The sequence below is a fragment of the Pteronotus mesoamericanus genome, unplaced genomic scaffold, assembly GCF_021234165.1.
Source record: "Pteronotus mesoamericanus isolate MK-2021 breed Mesoamerican mustached bat unplaced genomic scaffold, CSHL_Meso_final contig_123, whole genome shotgun sequence".
In the NCBI taxonomy this organism is placed as follows: Eukaryota; Metazoa; Chordata; class Mammalia; order Chiroptera; family Mormoopidae; genus Pteronotus; species Pteronotus mesoamericanus.
In genome coordinates this window covers 502,768-520,357 of record NW_026555049.1, presented here as the reverse complement: position 1 = coordinate 520,357, position 17,590 = coordinate 502,768, and the positions used below count along the sequence as shown (strand labels likewise).

The 17,590-nt window shown below is 54.7% G+C and overlaps 1 protein-coding gene across 1 annotated transcript in view; it reads right to left on the bottom strand.

The window, feature by feature from the left end:
• Positions 1–17,590, bottom strand: part of GRIK4 (glutamate ionotropic receptor kainate type subunit 4) — a 295,451-nt gene that overhangs the window by 96,389 nt on the left and 181,472 nt on the right. The window contains exons 7-9 of the mRNA XM_054587574.1: positions 16,478–16,639; positions 6,277–6,429; positions 5,311–5,415 (exon numbers count right to left, since the gene is read on the bottom strand). Of these exons, the coding sequence (XP_054443549.1) occupies positions 5,311–5,415; positions 6,277–6,429; positions 16,478–16,639 (420 nt within the window). The remainder of the gene's footprint in view (positions 1–5,310; positions 5,416–6,276; positions 6,430–16,477; positions 16,640–17,590) is intronic.

Sequence of the window (17,590 nt, the reverse complement as noted above, 5' to 3'; positions counted from 1 at the left end):
GTGATAGAGAGTCCCCCCAGTGTCCTCAGCTCTGTGCCATTTTGCTCTGTCCGGAGTGTGGTCCCCCATGTGGGCCTCATATTTTAATACAGACCTAGACAAAAGAAAAGCCCTCGTGGTAAGTGAGTTGGAGGCTGTGTTGCATTGGGAACAGCTATGGGAGAAAAGCATCCAAGGACCGAACAGGCAGAGCACCGTTGGCTGTAAGTGTTGCTTTCCCACAAGATTAAGAGCCCTTGAGGGGACCGTGGCTCATTTATGTTGCCTTCTCAGCCTTTGACAGGAACAAGGATGCAAAATTTTTATGCTAAATTTTAGAAGTGAATGAATGAAGGAAGAAATGAAGTGAAATCAAACTATTTTCAAATATTTAAAGAGCTAGTACAAAAAAGAAAACAGAAAGCAGGGTATTCTGGGGTGCTTCCCGGGGTAGTGATAGGGCCTGGAAGACTTTGGAATGTGTCCCTTGGGGGTGCTGAATCCCCCAGCCCAGGGCGTGCTCTGGGAGCGGCTGGTGGCTGTTCTTCCAGGGATGCTGTGGAGGGCATTCGGTTGGAAGACGAGGCCTGGAAGGTCGCCTCCGGCATGTGCTGGGGCCGTGCGGCGGAGGAAGAGACCGCGGGCTTTGGAGACAGCCAGATCTAGACTTCGTTCTCAAGTCAGTAACTAACTAGGCATACTGATGTGGACACATTCCTTTCTCCCTTTCTGTTTCAGGGTTTTGTTTTCTTTTTTCTACAAGATGGAGAGAATAGCTTTTATGCGTGATTGATGAAAAGATGAAACCTTTTAACACATATACACACTGCTCAGCATAGCGCAACATGTAGCGGATACCCAGGGCATGGTAGCTATCATTACGATGTGAGTAGAGCGTATTTTCTATCCAATCACAGGTCAGCAGAAGAGAGTGCCATGCAAATCTAGTTTCAGTCGTCCTTGGATTTAGCCAAGCCAAATGTTGAAAGGCTACCGTCTTCACTGCACAGAGAAAGACAGTTGAGATGCCCCCATTGTGATACACAGCAAGGCAGTGAAAAGGCTGAGGTCCGCATCTTTAGCGAGGGATGCTGGACCCCCCTTCCTGAGCCTCCTCTCTCCCAAAGGATTAATTAGAGCCTGTTAAACCATTTCGATGCTCAGATAAGAGATGTGCTCATCTTATTACAGCCTTAACAAAGTCGCTTGGGGCTGCTCAAAATCTCTGATCTTTAGACCAGTTAAATGAAGGAAATAGAGGGGCCTCTAACGCTGTGTTTCATTTTTAGTTCTTGCCTCTTTCAGCTATGATTTCTCCAAAATAAGGAAGGGGAGTTATACTATTTTGATACCACCCAGGATGTCTTCTGGGGGATGAGGAGGAGAATATGGGGGAAACTGGAGATCCCACACTTGAAACCCAGGGGTGTGAGCTGCAGAAACAGGGGCAACACTACTGACCTCTGTGCCATGAGTGAGCAACTGGGGGTGATTCAGGCTCAGAAACGTCACTTGCAGGACACTGCAGGGAACGCCTTTCCCCAAACAGGGTTTGGTGGAAGCTCTGCAGAGTCCCAAAAGGGAAAATTCTCTCCAAACAATTAAAATAGTAATTTTAAAAATGGTATAAAATAACCCTGAATTCTGAAAGACTATTTTTAAAATTGTAATAATCCCTTAATCAGCCACCAGCAGGGAATACGGTATTTGGTTCAGACATTTTACCAATTATAACCCACTGAGTCCCTGCGTGATGCTTTCTAAATGATCAAAACTAGGTCTTAATAGTCAGTAGTCCAGACAGGAAGGAAAAAACAAAACTAAAGCCAAGTGGGAAGACACCATTACTAGCAAACCAAGAGAACTGAGTAAAATGTTTGCACATAGGGTCTTAGGGATCCAGGGAAGTGAGGAAAGGCCACGAGTGGGAGACACAGCACACAGGCTTCGGAGCTGGACCAGCCTGAGCGAGGACTCCAGCTCTGCCCAGAGCCCCCGCCGGCAGTTTCCTTGGGCCAAGCTCCTCCCCCTCCCTGAGCACAGGTTTCTTCATGTGTGAAATGGGGGTTTAGGCACCCTGAAGGGATGTTCTCCAGATCAGATGCGATCTGTGCAAAGTGACCATGGGGTGTCTGGTACACAACAGGTGCTCAAGAAATGTCATTCCATGCTCACAGTGACTCCTCCTTCCCTTCCCAGGACCACCTTGGGCGGAGGTGGACTATCAGAGCAGAGACAGCGGCATCCCTCCCACTGGAAGAGAAGCACACATAACCGTCATGCCCCAAGACATGCCTTCATCCCACAATCAGCAGGGGAAAGCCACGTGTCCGGAGGCAGAGACTGGAGGTTAGGGTGGGCGCTGGGAGCCATGCTGTGATGCTCCAGCTGGGCCATGCACATCGTGCGAAGTTCCCATTGGCACTTACAGAAGCTGAGGCAGACAGGAAAGCAGCAGGACAGTGTCACCAAATTTGTTGAGGAAAAGTGGGTCATAAAAAAGGTTATTGTGATCCAATTTATAAGTCCAGTCAGGAGTGCGACCCTTCATGCACCGAAGGTCAAAAGCACCCTCCTCTCTAAAGGCCAGTGGCAACAGATCCCATCCAACATTAGCTCAGAGAGACGGGCGGGATGTGGAGAGGTCAAGAAGGAATTCTCTGCAGAGAGGCTGACGTTGACGCACATCTTCTACCAGGGCAGCGTCTCTCAGAGTGTGATCTATGGGCCACTTGCACTATAATCGTCTATCTGGGTGGAAGTTAAGAATATGCAGATTCTTGGAACGCACCTCGTTTTATTAACTCGGAATTGTGGGGAATGTGCATTTAGGACAAACACCACCGGTCACTCCTGTACACACCACGATCTGAGCAGCCCTGCCCTACTCCAACAATGTGCGTGGCTGAAGAAGGCGCAGCCGTGGCAGGTGGCTGCTGCTGGTGTTTCCTGATGACGTAATCTTTGGCCAGGAAGCTGAGGAGCCAGCCCCAGGGGCAGCGGCTGGGGCAGCAGTTATGGTAAAGTGGCACTTTGAGCTTAATCGGCTGTGGTTCAAGTGGGGGGTGGGATCAGGGCCACTTCCACTACCACAGGTGTGGCTTGATGGGAAGGGTACGGGAGGCGGCTTTTCCCAGGAACACGCAGGACGGTGGCTGAGGCCAAAAGAAGCTTTTCAAAGCTGTAGAACTGGCTCCCACAGAATGGGTCTGGGGTTTGGTGTGAGCACTATGTTTTCCTAACAATTGCTTCTTTACCATAACTATCTCCACACACTCATTTCCTCACCCTGTTTTATTTTTCTTTTGCTGTAACACTAATCACTAATGACATTATATTGTATTTGCATTTGTTTGTCTATTGTTTGTCCTTAGAATAATTTCTGCAAAAGCAGGCACATGGCCCAGTTTCTACCTGTGCTGAGAAGAGAACCGGGCGCGTAGGCAGCCAGGCACTCAACCGATGATTGTTGAAAGAATGAGTGAGAATTTGTTGCTTCACGTCTTCCAAGTGTATTGGAGCTCAGGGAAAAGTCTGCCTGATAATTTTCCTACAGGCTGTTTCATTTGTTCAGGGAAGGATGAGCCTGAGGGCATGATTTGAGTTTAATAAGCCCAAATTTCACTTCGTTTTTTTTTGCCAGCCTCACCCACAGACTGCGAGCTCTCCTTCAGTGCAGGGACTGTGCCCGTTTCAGTCCATGCCAGGTTGCACAGGGTCAGTAAGTGATTGCTGGGTGGAAGAAATGACCCCTTGGTGAGACTCCCCTGTAGTGTGAGGCTGCCTACTGAACACTGGCCCCATCTGGGAATTTAGGAAAAAGAGTAGCGGTTGTCATTGCATAAAGGTCACCTCGCTCTGGCCCAGAGCTGGCGCCAGGACTCAGGGCTCTTCTCTCTCAGTCTGGGACTCTCCTTATACATTTTGTGGTTCGGGATGGGCGACCTGGCTTCATGGCCCAGTGCAATCCACGTTCTCCTAGAAAGAACTCAGCGGGGTCTGGGAGCCTCTTAGACAGGGGAACAGAGCGCCAGCATGCAGACGGGAGGGGCCCCCCAGGGCTGCCTGGGGTCCTCCGAGCCCCCTGGGGTGCTGGGCTGCACTGCGGCCTGGACCCCGCCCGCGGGCTCCCCAGTCAGACTCCTGGCAAGGAGAGCCCAGCAGTCTGCATTTGCCAGGTTACCGACGTAATTTTAATGCATGATTTATATAATGGCTAACAGCCTGGGCTTCACAGTTAGAAGTATTTGGGTTCAAAACTAGTGGCCATTACTGATTGTTCAAGGCCAAATAAGCCCGTCTCCTCAGTCTCCCCACTTATAAAATACGGATTAACAGAAAGTACCGACTTTGTAGGGTTACATGAGAAAATACATGTGTGACAGTTAATGTGATGTATGGCCCACGGTAAGAACTTAATAGATAAAAACTGCTATGGTGATTATGGCGATGAAGATGATGAACCTCAGCGACCTCCTGGAAAGGCGGTCCCGCCGCCCTGGGCTCCCTCGGCCAGCGACGAGGCAGCCGGAAGCTCGCCAACGGCCGCCCCCTCCGGCCGCAAGCGCGTCACTTCCTGCCTCTCAGGCTTCTTTTAACGCTGGAGAAGGGCGAGGCTAAGAGTGGGGTTGGCTATTAGGGTGACAGGCGGTTGGGAAACCTCCAGAGAGGCACTTGGAGTGGCTGTCAGAATCCTTGTTTCTTCTGATGGAATGGAATTAGGGAAAAGGAGAAGTAAATGGAGGAGAGCAAGGAGAAGAGTAGGGAGTTGAAAGATGCTGCAAAGGACGAAGCGCCCCTAAGCTGGCGGGGAAGACAAGGGGCAGAGAGGCCGGGAGGGACGTGGCTGCCATGGAGGGCAGGCCGAGCGTGGGCCGGCCGCACAGGAGCCCACGGGGGGAACGAGCCGTCCGTTCCCACGCTGAAGAACTTCCTCAGCCCCCCATGGGATCTGGTCTCTGTCTAACGAGCAGCAACCTGGAATCTAACACTGGTTCCAGGCTCAGGGCAAGATTCAGCGAGTAGAATAATCCCAAAGAGTGGGCGCGGCCTGGGAATGCCGTTCTCGCATGTCAGATGGCCGCCCCTCTCCCCGCAGCAGAGCGCGGCGCCCTTCCCGGTGCTTTGCTGGGGCTGCAGCCCTTCCAGCCGCGCGGCCGCTGGTGCCAGGAAGGGGGCGGCCAGCGCGGGCGGGAGCCTTGCGGGGGACGCGGCCCGGCTCGGGCACGGCTGAGAGAGGAGGCCCCGAGGGCCGCGGAAAGACGGGGGGGGGGGCGGGGGGGGGGCGGAGAGCGGGGCAGAGAGGAGGCCCGCCCCCAGGGCCAGCCTTACCTGGCGGAAACCATTCCTCGTGAACTGCAGGATTTTCAAGGCATAGTTGGACCTCTGGCCTTTGCTGTTGAATTCAATGTGGCCGGTGAGACCTTCCAATTCTACCTGTCCAAGAGAGACTGAGTTACAGCACCAGGCAGGCCCGAGCAGGCATTCTGCACGTGCTGCGTCAGGGCGCCCAGGCCGTGTGCCCACCGCAGGGGGCGCCGTCAAGGTCCAGGCTGCCTACCTCTCAGCCACCGGCTCTTGAGCCTAATGCGACGTCTCTGCAACCGACCCCGAACTGGCTGGGGCCGGAGGAGAAGAAGGATGCCCCGCACCTCCTGCCTCGCAGCTGCCGCATAAAACAGCACAAGGAGGTTCTGGCTCAGGCTCAGACTCCCCTGAGCCCCTCCTCCAGGCCCTAGGCTGTTAAGAGCTTTTACCCTATTTGGGCAGCTGCTCACCCACCCCCAGACTGCAAGAAGTCAGGATGGCCTGAGTTAAGGGCAAAAGCCAAGCCACTCTGCCCAGGCTTCTCTGACAGGCGATGCCTTTTTCGTGGGCTGCACAGGCACGCCCACCCACTGGAGGGCAGGTGGCTGAGAGAACACGGGAGCCCCACACTAGGGTAGAAGCGCTGAGCTCAAGGGATGGTGCTCTACAGCAGAATCACCTGTCCCCATTTTGTGCAAGCTTTGCTGGGACCACCTGTGAGCCAAGGGGTCAGTTCCCAAACCTGGAATCCAGGAAGTCCTTGACAGTCAAAGGCTCTCAAGGGCCACTGTCTTGTAGACAAATTTGCCATGGATTCCTGGTGATTGTAGGGCCCAGGGAACAAATGGGACCCATGATCTGCAGAGTGGAGTTGTCACAGGTCACTGTGCCACCTGGGCCTGTGATAAACTGAGGTGGCCTGGCAAGGAGTGACCGCAGCGACTCTCCACTGGCAGGCTGAGTGTGGTCCCGCAGAGCCCAGCCCCTCACCATGCGCAGGTAGTTCATGAGGCTGGTGCCATGTTGCCAGATCTGGGCTGAGCCGCAGGACAGGGGCTTCACACCGATCTCCTGGCTCCTGTTCAGCTCCTGCACCGCGGTCACCACAGCATAGAGGGCGTCGAACAGCAGGGCTGCGGAGAGCTGAGAGAGGGCCGAGGGCCGAGGGCAGCAGGCAGTCCACCAGAGTGGGGCCGTGTGGGTGGGATTGGGGGGGAGGTGCAGAGAGAGGGAGTGGCAGGTGTGAAGGAAGAAAAAGGAAAAAGAAAAGCAAAACAGAAAAGAAATAAGGGTGCATCTTTGTTGCCGTTGGCTCACCTTCTGTCTCTGGACTAGTTCCACTCCCCCTAACAGTCCAGGTGCTTGCCCCAGGCAGACAATGGTGTCGGAGGGTTTTCTGGGATTGGACTAATGAGCAAGCCTTTTGGGCCCCAAATGATGTCAAGGATACCTTTCCTTTCTTTGCTCCAGGGAAGTGCCAACTTCCCCCAGAATCTCCAAGAAGGAATGGGACTGCCTATCTCAGGAAGAGGAAGGAGCCCACCACTGCCCGCACACACGCCCATTCTGCAAAACTCAGCTGGCGTTCCCTTCTTCTGGGAAGGCCCTCATGATGCCGTTGTTCTAGCTATACATGCTGTTACAGTCCACTTTGTACTATTAATTTGATGAGTATGTCTAAAGTACATGACAAGTTCAAAGCCCAAAGATGAGTAAGACCCTACTCCTATGGTAGATTATAGTGGAATAAGGGAGGGGGTACAGGGAGACAGGGCACATATAAGGGTAACATGATACTGAGTCAGACGGACCCACAAAAGTCTGTGGGGGATCCAAAAAGGAAGATAAGTTATCTGGTTAGTGATTAAGAAAACATTTCTTGGAAGATGCAGGGTTTGAACTGAGCACTAAAAGATTCTGGGAGTGGGGAGCAGCTAAAAAGGGAGAAAGGTGTTCCAGAGATGGAACTGTGTGAGCAAAGACAGACGGGTGAAGAGAGCACACCTGGAGGGGGAAGGGAGAGGGAGAAACAACAGACCAGGGATGATGCAGGGCCCAGCTCTGGCATCTTCAGGCCAGGAGAAAGAGGCCAGTTCATTTTTGTCCATATTTTAGTCTCCCTATTACAGTGCAAACTTATAGGGTAGGGACACACAAAGGCTTAGTTGCTATGTCCTGCATTGCATGTTGCACCAGAGCCTGGCAGGTGGTAGGCATCCGCGATATATTTATGAAATAAAATTAAATTTGGGGTGAAATCTGTCCCCAAGGCTTAGGCTGAACACTATCAAGTTAAGCAGATGTTAGTGGCCCTTGGATGGAGGGGAAGACTGAGGGTTTGGATGCAGGTGGTAAAAACAGAGAAAGAGAAGACACTTGTCCTTGGGGACATGCCATCCAAAGAGGCATGTCACTGACAATAGGAATCTACTGAGTGTAAACAACTGTAGGGTGAATGCTGTGTAGGGGCCCTGAGGGGAGGCCCAGGGAGGCAGGAGAGGCCTTCGGGGAGGAGTCGTGTTGGGTGCGGGAAATCCCCACTCCACCCCATTACAAGGAAGATTCCTTCTCTAAGCTCTGACATTCAACCATAGGCAATGGCACATTGTCCCTTCTCAGCCTCTTCTTTCAGCATAAGAAATAGCTGAGAGCACTCCCCATGTGAGTCTGGACACTGGGCCCTCAGACACTGGCCGGATCCTCAGACACTGGGCTCCCCAAGGTTGGAGGCAGGAGGCCATTTTGTGACCTCTTGGATGTTTTCAAGCTTTGAAGACAGAGGGTCAGCAGCTGACACTGAGGGGAAGGAGAAAGGGCTTGAAACCAAGAGCATGAAACCAGAGTGGGGACCCCAGCCCTCACTTGCGCACCGGTGGGCCGGGCCGGCTGCGGAACCTTGGAGTGGGCAGCAGTCTCCTGTGAAGGAGAGGCCCTGCCTGACATGTCTGTCCGAGTGCCCTTAACTGTGAGTGTCAGGGGTCTCCATTCCTGAGGGACGGGCCTGTGCACCCCAGGTGCAGAGGAGTGTCAGCTGGTGTCCAGCAAATGAGTGTGGGCTGAATGCAGGTTCTGGGGGGTGGGAAGAGCAGAGAGCTACAGGGCTGGGAAGGATGACGCATCCCATTCACAGTTTTGGTACATGCTGGGCAAGGACGCCTGTGATGGGAGCTGGGTGGGCTGGCAGGATCATCTGTCTGAAAGGCAATTACAGGAAAGCTCAGCCAAATACAATCTGTTCTCCAGGCCAAGCTCAGTTGCATTGCAAAGCTGCCTGGCCAGTGTGTTCTTTCTTTCTCCCTCTCACCCTCTTTCTCTTCCTCTCTTGCTCTCTTTTTGGTTCTCCCCCACATGTATTCAGCCCCTGTGGCTGGCAGAGACCCTCCATCTTCTGCCAGGGCCTTGCAGCCGGGTGTGAGCCATTGTGTCCCTCTGCTTGCATCAGGCCCAACAGCCCTCCTCCCCCGCAGCCGGTCCTGAAGCCACACGGGGCCGGCAGGGCCAGCGGGTCGGGGCAGCTGCACCACACTGCCCAGCTCGGGGGAGACCTCTGCCGCGCTGCTGAGCTGCGCTGGCCCCCAGGCTCCTCGCAGTCCCTGCCACCTGTCGCCCCGGTCCTGTCTCCTCCATCCCACGGCCGTTCCCCTTCGCAACTTAACTCCTTCATTTGATTCAAGGCTCGCCTGCGTGGTGCCTGATGCTTTTTGGCCAGCTTACACCTGTCCTTGTCCTTTCCCTGAGCACCTGTGGCCCCTTTATTAGAGGGCCCCTCATGTTTCCGCGCTAACAGGACATACGGAAATGATAAGCGCCACAGACTCTCCCACCCACAGAGACCAACATCTTCCTAAGGACAGTCAGTCGCCTTTATTGACACTGGCTTCAGCTCCTACAGTCTGACTCCTTAAATGGTACTTTCAATTCACCTTTATCCCACCATCTCCCTACCTCCCAGTTAATCTCTCCATTCTGAAACCCTCAAAATCACCAAGTGTGTGAACTGGAGGGGATCCTACAAGTCAAGTAGTTCAACTCTCTTGTTTTACAGATGAAGAAACTGAGGTTCAAAGAGCTCTCCCCTTGCCCCATAGCACCAAGCAAGACAGTGGCAGAGCCAGGACAGGGTGGAGCCCAGCATCCGTCCCCCAGTTTGGTTTCCACCCTTCTTTGCAGCTTTGTCTTTCCACCTCACTTCCCAACAAGGCACCTCTCAGAGTCCGGGGTGTGTCATTGCTCCGTGACGTTAATGCTTGTGTCTAGCCCTCCAGCGCCACATGAGCCATCTTTCCAGATGTGGTTGCCTTCTCGACAGCAGACAGGAGCAGGGGACTGTTGGGTGGGCCAGGGCTGGGCACAGGGAAAGCTGGTGGCTAGAGGCTTTCTGTTGCCCTGGGCTTGGTCATCACCTAGTCTGCCTCCTGACCTGATTGTCTTCAGGTTAACCCCTCAGTTAAGAACCACTGGGAACTTTTGTTGGAATGGGACTTGTAAGGACAGGAGAGAAGGGGCAATGAAAGGGTACCTAGTACCGATTCTTCCTTTCTTCCTTTCGAATAGAAGCCCCATTTCATTTAGGAGTCCTCCCCTTCCCCCAAGTGAGCCTGGGTGGTCCAAGAGTCACCCCATCCCACGAACACTACGTAACACAGGACTCGGCCTGTGACCCTGTTCTGGCTGATGGGATGTGAATGGAGGCCTGGAGGGAGGGAGGGCTCCTCAGGAGAGTTCCCTGTCTCCCAGGGAGGTGCTCCCTCCTCCTGTGGACATTCCTGCATCTGTCCTTGGTGCCTGCACCAGCAGCAGTCATCTCGGTTCCTGCCTGACCATGACGTTGGCACCAAGGGTGACAGCAGAGATGCAAGCAGCGGAGGTTTCCCATAACATCACTCTGGAGTCTGCCCCGCCTCTCGACTTGCTGTGACATGAAATAATGCTTTTCCTTTTTTTGCATGAGGTGGTTTAATTCAGGAATCCTGTTACTGAAAACCAAGAGCTCCCTAATGAGTCCTGAGGCCAAGGGGATCCCCGTCCTCTTAGGGGCATGGTTGGCCCAGGCCCCCAAAGAAGCCTGGGCCTCATCCCCTCTGCGAAGGCCTGCTCTTCGCACAGGCCGGCGGGGAGGCTCTCAGCCCCGTAGACGTGCAGCCGCAGCACGCCGCCGTCTCTCACACCCTCCCCGGGCTTCAGCTCCTTCCTGCCACACGGCTGTTGCTATCCCCACTCCATCTGGATGAGGCTTTCTTGGCTGATGCTCTCTTATTAGCAAACAATCCTGATGCTGGGAGATCAGTGCATGCCTCTTCCCAGTGTTCTTTGGTGTCTCAGACTTCAGGGCCTTCTGGATTCCTTGACTGCTCCTACCAATCACACCTGCAGCAAGGGTCGCTGGGGACAGGAACAGAAGGCAGGAGCAGCCTCGAGGCCCAAGACCTCTCCGCCTGGCGTACTACTTTCAGAGGGCTGACTTGGCGACACAGGTGACATGTCCCCAGTGTGCTCCGGGCCTCCCAGGGCCTCTCTGCAGTTTGGCCTGGGCTGACTTGAACTGAACACTCCTAAGCCCCAGACGTCTTCTCCCCGCGCCCAGGTTCCTTGGGGCCTCCTCAGACAACCAGACAGCCTCTCACGCAGGATCCGCCTGTTGGCCCAGGACATGCGCCTGGGCCCTCCACCGGCTCCCTGAGACCTTGGCTCCCACCCTGTGCTCCTCGAGTTTCTCCCCGCCCTCGCCCAGGCTCACCTCTGGGGGTGGGGCAGCCTGCAACCTCTGTCTCGTCAACGTCCCCGCATCCTGTTAGACCCCCACCCCGGAGTCCCTACTGCTGCCTCCCTCGGACACTACTCACCGCGTGAGCGCTGGAGAGCTGCTGGGGAAAAGCGGTCCCGAGCGGAGCAGCCCTCCTTCCACGTCTGCATGCTGAGTGCTTGCCCACGTCTGCATGCTGAGTGCATGTCCCCTCGGCCTCCTGCCGGCCTCTCGGCCGTCCCCTCCCTTTCACGGCCCCTCCTGCGGTGGCCGCCATCGCCGCCTGTGCGCCTCCTCGCAGTCTTTCCTCTGCTTCTCCTGTCCTTGTCTCTTCTGAATGTTTGACCCTCCAAATGTCTCCATCCTCATTTAACATACTCTCCTTTTGCTTGGCACCAAAACACTGCTTGGCAAGGAACCCTCAATTCTCTTGTTTTTATATTTTCATTTGTTCTTCATTGTTATGTTTGTTTGGGCTGTTTGTAAATGCTCTAGGGAAATGAAAAACTCTGTATGAATTAAGATGAGTTGATTGGACTCAGGGAATTGTAGCTGAGTTTCTTCCCCTTTCTCTGAAATATAAATAAAAATATCTTCTGAACACACACCCTTATCTGCCTAACATGTTCCATGCCACTGGATTCCCAGCATCCTCTTGGATGCCCATTTGCCTCTGAACCTTTGTAGCTTAAACTTTAGCACCAGTATAATGCTAGGACAGGAACTGTTAAAATCTTATGGAATAGTTCCTACAAATGAGGGTTTTATTCAGTGAAATAAACACTCACTTACAAACATCTGTTTTAGCATAAATTCTAACTACTTAATCTAACCATCTGTAATTTCAATGACTTTCCAAGATTTTTGTTTTCAGAGCGTGAGGAGCAGGAGGAAAAGGAAGGGCGAGGGAGGCTGGTAGGTGTGTCTCCGGCAGGGCTCTCCTTCCTGGCATCTTCTCAGGTGGGAAGCACACCTGCGCATGCTGCCGCCACAGGGCGGCGGGGGCAGGGGGGCGGTGGCAGGCTGGTGGGCAAGCACTCAGCTTCTTTCCCTGATGCCCTTCAGTTCAGCCACTGCCTCTCCGTGCCCTCAGCCCGGCCCCTCCCAGCAAGCTCCACCTGGAACTCGGTCAGCCCAACTGTGAAGCTGGCACACAAGTCGGGAGAAAAGGAACTAGGAGAGAAGAAAATGCCAAACAAAGAGGGACCCTCAAGTGTGGGAGAGAAAAAGGAACAGAAAGAGAAAGAAAGGAGGCTATGGGGCAGAGGAAGATGGAAAGGAGAGCATGAGGGAAGGAGATGAGAGGAGGAAAAGGGAGAGGTTGGAACCGAGAGGGCGAGAGAAAGGGAGAGGAGAAAGGGAGGCAGACGAGAGCAAGGAAGGCACGGAAAGACAGGGAAGGGGAGTCGGCCCTCGGAAGGCCAGACGTGGGAGCTGGTGGCAGCCTGTGTGCAGGCTGGATGCGGAGAGAAAATCCGGCTGGGCTCCCGCACTGATTGTGGCCGCTGCGCCCCAGCCCGCAGAAGAGCAGGACTGCTCGTGCCGGGGGTTCCGGCCTGCAAGGAAGAGGCCTTGAGGAAGATGGGCCGCTGTCTGAAGCCCTGAGCTTCCTTTCCACATTCTTCGGGAGGAGTTTCTACACCCTTCCCTCCGCGCCACGAGGCCACAGAGACCAGGGCTGGACGCTTCTCGGTCACCGAGAAGCAGCCTCGGAGCCCCAGCGCCCCTGTGCCTTGGTTCCTGGGCATGTGGAAAAGGAGTGCATGGCCACTTGTATCTGTTATTAGGACACCCCGAGGTGGAAACTGAGGTCAGGGTGGGGTGACTTCCTGGGAAGTGCTGCAGTTTTCCTCAGCCCTGTGCTGAGGGGAGAGCGAATGGATGAGCACGTGTCTCCTCCGCCAGGAAGAACACAGGGCCCATTTCACTGGCAAGGAAACCACAGGCGCTTGGCCGAGAGGACGCCAGGGTGCGACAGGCCCGCGACCACAGGCTGCCACTGGGACGGGCTGCTCCAGCAGGGCCGGTGCGGGGCTAAGGCTGGCACTGGCTGGCCTCCCACAGCCTGCTGAAGCAGTGGAGGGGGCAGGACGCAGCCTGCTTGCCCGCTCGTTCTCCACCCCTGGCACAGGGGGAGTCTCCGGAGGACCCAGCCGCTCCCCACCTGCCCCCTAACATTCTCAGGGAGCCTAAGATGCTAAGGTCTTGGGAGGCCTGAGGCTGCATTGGGAAGGAGAAGAAGGAAATCAGGGTTTTCTCTTTTAAACCCCCTGGGGCTGTGTTCGCACGACAGGCGCCCAATGCCGAAGCGAGGCAGTGCCTGCTGCTGGGCCACCCAGCCCCGCGCCCTGCACAGCTCGCACAGTGCGTGAGCGTCCTCGGGGCTTTGCTTCCCTCCTTGAGAAAGCACGCCCCGACCTCTGCAGGCAGAACTGAGGGGCTCCCCCTGCTTCCATCGGAGCAGCAGGCCCCTCGGAACCCGCACACAATGGGCCCCGATCCTCCCCTGCTTTGGACGTAGCCCCTTTGCCATGCAACTTGGCATTTTTTCCCTCTAACATGGTGGAGTATACTTCCTCATTCCTTGACTTGGAGTCTGTGTATCTGGCTTTCTTTGTCCAATAAAATGAGGTGGCCATCCTGGGAGCCTGAGGCTCGGCGGTCTGGCATGTCTCCACGTGCTTTGCTGCCCTTCTGCCACCGCCATGAGAGTATGACAGGGCAGCCTGCTTGGCCGGGGCAGGGTGAGAGCTGCTGGGGACAGAGCTGCTGAATTCAGTCAGCCGCCCTCAGAGCCGACCGAGGCCAGTCAGGTCTCGAGCAGCCCAGCCGAACCAGTTGAGATGAGCTGATCTCTAGCCCACTCTCAGGGGCACGAGCTACATAAATATTTACTGTTGTATGTCAGTGAGATTTTAGGGGTTGGTGTTACATAGCATTTCTGTTGCAAAACCTACCTGATACATTTACTAAATGTCTATCCCAGTGGCTGGCATATAAAGTGTTAAATGAACTCATTTGATGCACAACTGTGCCTTGAAGATAGAATCACATCCCATTTTATCTTCCTAACAATCCTCTAAGATGATCAAGTCTAATTAGCTCACAATTACAGATAAAAACATCTGAGGTCCAGAAGAGTCACCCAGCTAGCGAAGATCACACAGGAAAAAATGACGAGGCCAGTATTTGGGTCCAGGTCCTGCTGCCTACAAGGCCGATGCTCTTTTCAGCACATGTGCACATGGCCAGAGCTGCCCACGGCCCAGGAAGGCCCTGCCTGGCCTTCTTGCGCGTCCTTATAAGCCGCGCTGCCCGGTCTCAGGGCCTCTCCCACTGCCTTCTTGTGGTCAACGTGAGCACCAGTGGAGGGGCTGCAATCCTCAGAGAGAAGCTGCAGAAGCGGTGGAGGAACTTGTTATTGCACTAGGCCCGATGCAAACGTAGGGTGGCTTGAGGTGGAGAGGAGGCAGAGAAGGTTTCACTTCCTTTCCTAATATTGTGCTGTCCATCCGCACCTCCTTAGAATCTGGAGGGACGACTGCAAGAATGGCAGAAAAGGCCAGGGTACAGGGCTTGTATTCCTGCGGGGACAGATGAGCCTGGCCCTACCCACGCTGCTGTGCCCAAGGGCTTCTGTCGCTGTCCCTCAAGCCCTAACTGGGGGAGAGGACCCCCTTCCACATCCTTCCTATGGGCCGCACCTCTTTCAAGTCAAAGATACTTTGTTAGGACGCACTTAGTAAATTTCTATGAACCTCGCTTCTCAAGCCCCTTTCTTCTCCCTGATTCTTCTGGTCAAAGTTCCCTGAGTTTTACATGAGCTCTGACCCCTGAGCTACCTCTCCCTCCCTAAGATTTTCCCCAGGATACACAATTAAAAGGCAAAGGTTGTGGTGGCAGGTCACCCTGTCCTTCTGCGGGCCCACCCTGGCCAGCGATCAGTCAGGTGCCCACATGCTCCAATGCCAAGAGCTGTCCTTGCTTCTGAGCCTGTTTTACCAAAGACAGGGCTCTCTTCCACTTTTTTTCATCCTTACTGAAGGACATTTTTTTTTTCATTGTTTTTAGAGAGAGAGGAAGGGAGAGAGAGAAACCCCCACTGTTTGCCTCCTGCACATGCCAGGAGCTGCATGTTCCTGGACTGGGGACTGAGGACTGAGGACTGAGGACTGAGGATCAAGCCCATCACTCCCTATGTGCCCTGACCGAGAATCAAACCCACAGTCTTCCAGTCACGGGGTGACGCTCCGACCAACTGAGCCACACTGGTCAGGGCTCTCTCCTATTTTAAAAACCCACCAGAGAATGTCCCACTCCAGGAAGGTACCCAGTTCCACTGCCATCTCCTAAACCTAATTCTCTTCCATTTCTTTACAACTTCAACTCATTATCCACCTGCCTCACTCATTCATTCATTCATTTGACAAGTACTCACTCATGGCCTTCATTTTGCCAGGCCAGTTTACAGTACAGTGTGGCAAAGGAATAACGGTCCTAGAGAATGACAAATAACATCCTGGTTAGAACTAGGAACCGTAAACCCACAAGGCTTCGGTTCTGATCCTAGTTCCTCTGCTCGTTAGCTGAGTGGCCCTGGGCTGCTTACTTAGGCTTTTTGGCCTCCGTTCCATCATCTCTGAGGTGGAGATGCTACCTCACAAAGTTGTTATGAACACCACATAAGCCGCCCGAGGCTGGCCCAGGACCCAGAAAGCCACGAGATTCCCGTCTCCGAGAAACTGTCCTTCCGCGAATGGGCCCAGCAAACGCACGAGACCTGCCCCACAAAGTGAGGATAGCAAATCTGAAGAGAATGTCAGGGAAACCGTTGCTCCCACCACCCACCCAGCGGGGAAAGGAAGCGCGAGGAGGGAGAATTTAGGTGAGGCCACAGAGAGGCGGGTCTGGGAGAGCTGCTGCTCAGGGCAGTGGCCTGGTGTGCCGGGGGCACGCTGGGCCAGGGTCAGAGGTCTCAGAGCCTGGTTTCACCCTGCGAAAGGTGTGGTGCTTGCCCTGGCACAGTATCCCCACACCTCCCCTCCTCAGCCTGGGCTTCAGTTTCCTTACTGAAAATCAAGGTGGCGGACCACGAAAGGCCTTTCCAACAGCAGCAGTCTTGGATTCTAAACTTGGGCAGTTCTCCGCTGCAGAAGCATTAGGAGCCTGGCCACAGGAGGCCACAGGCACCACCGACTGGCAGCTTGGTGACTCCACACAGCCGCCCCGCCTCGCTGTCCCCTCCAGCGGGTGGGCTGTCTGCAGCTCACAGCAGTAGAGATGCTTTTCCCTTGTAACTACTTCCCAGCACTTGCACGTGGACACACCTCCTTCTGAGCTGGGCCTGAGGAAGCCGGGCTCCGGGAGGCTGTGTGAGCTGGGGGCTGGCCCACAGAGAAGGGGTGTGGAGGCCAGAGGACATCGGGGAGGGCTCTGGCGGGCACTTACCGCAGGCCCAGGGAAGGGAACGTGGTCACAGTTCTCCTGCCAGGACTGGTTGAGGCTCTGGGCAAACTCTTGGAAGAAAGCATGCGACTGATTGAAAATGGAAAATCCCAGGACGTTGACACGATCGTCCACGAGGCTGTCCATCCTCTGGAGCGAGAACTCCTGGAAGGGCGGGGCAGCCAGAGACAGAGCAGAGTGAGGAAGGGGAGACAGGGCGTGGGCTTCGCTGGCTGGCACCTGTCTCGGGGGTCATTCCAGTTAAATCGACACTCACTGTCAGGTGCTCTGCTTGGCAATGAGAGTCCCAAGATAACTAAGAGTTGTTCCCCTGAGAGCACACAGTATTGGGAGAAGGGAGGGAGAGCAAGAGAAAGGAGCAGAATGATCTCTGAGGAAGGCATGTGCAGGACTCACTAGATGAAGAGAGGAAGGGAATGCTAATGAGCCTGGCTCAGGTGTGGCCATCTAGCTGTCGTGAAGGATGCACGGGCATTTTCTGGGTGAAAACCATGAATGGGCAAAGGCTATTCCAGACAGAAGCCACCATGGGCATAAAGGCACAGCGGGGAGAAGCCGTGTGGCTCCTTCAGCTAGTTGCCCGCAGGGAACTTTGATAGACGCACCACTTCTCAAAGTGCGGTCCACAGGACACCTGCCATCAGACTCACCTGGGGACCTTTCAAAACAGTGATGGTTGCTGTGCCCCGCCTACTACCCGCTGAGCCGGAGGCTCTGGGGCTGATGCCAGGAGCCTGCGTTTCCAGCAGGCCCCAGGCCTTACGCACCCCCCCGCAGTCTGGGGTTGACTGGGCGAGCACACAGCATGCGGGCGGTGGGGAATGGGGGGGATGGGGGGAATGAAAGCAGACAGGCCGGCCGGCCGAGCGCCGGGCAGGGGGCTGCACGCGGGCCTGTGTTTGACGGGACCTGAGGGGACTCTCAGCCGAGAAGACTCTCAGTCTGAAGCTCTGAGGATAGGGCTCACTTAGTATTATTTTTTTCATTCATGTAACAAATACTGAAGTGCTTATTGTGTGCCTGATGCAGGCATGAAAGATAGGAACGGGAAGCACAATTCCTGCTTCTGAGGAGCTTGCAGGAGACAGATTGTAA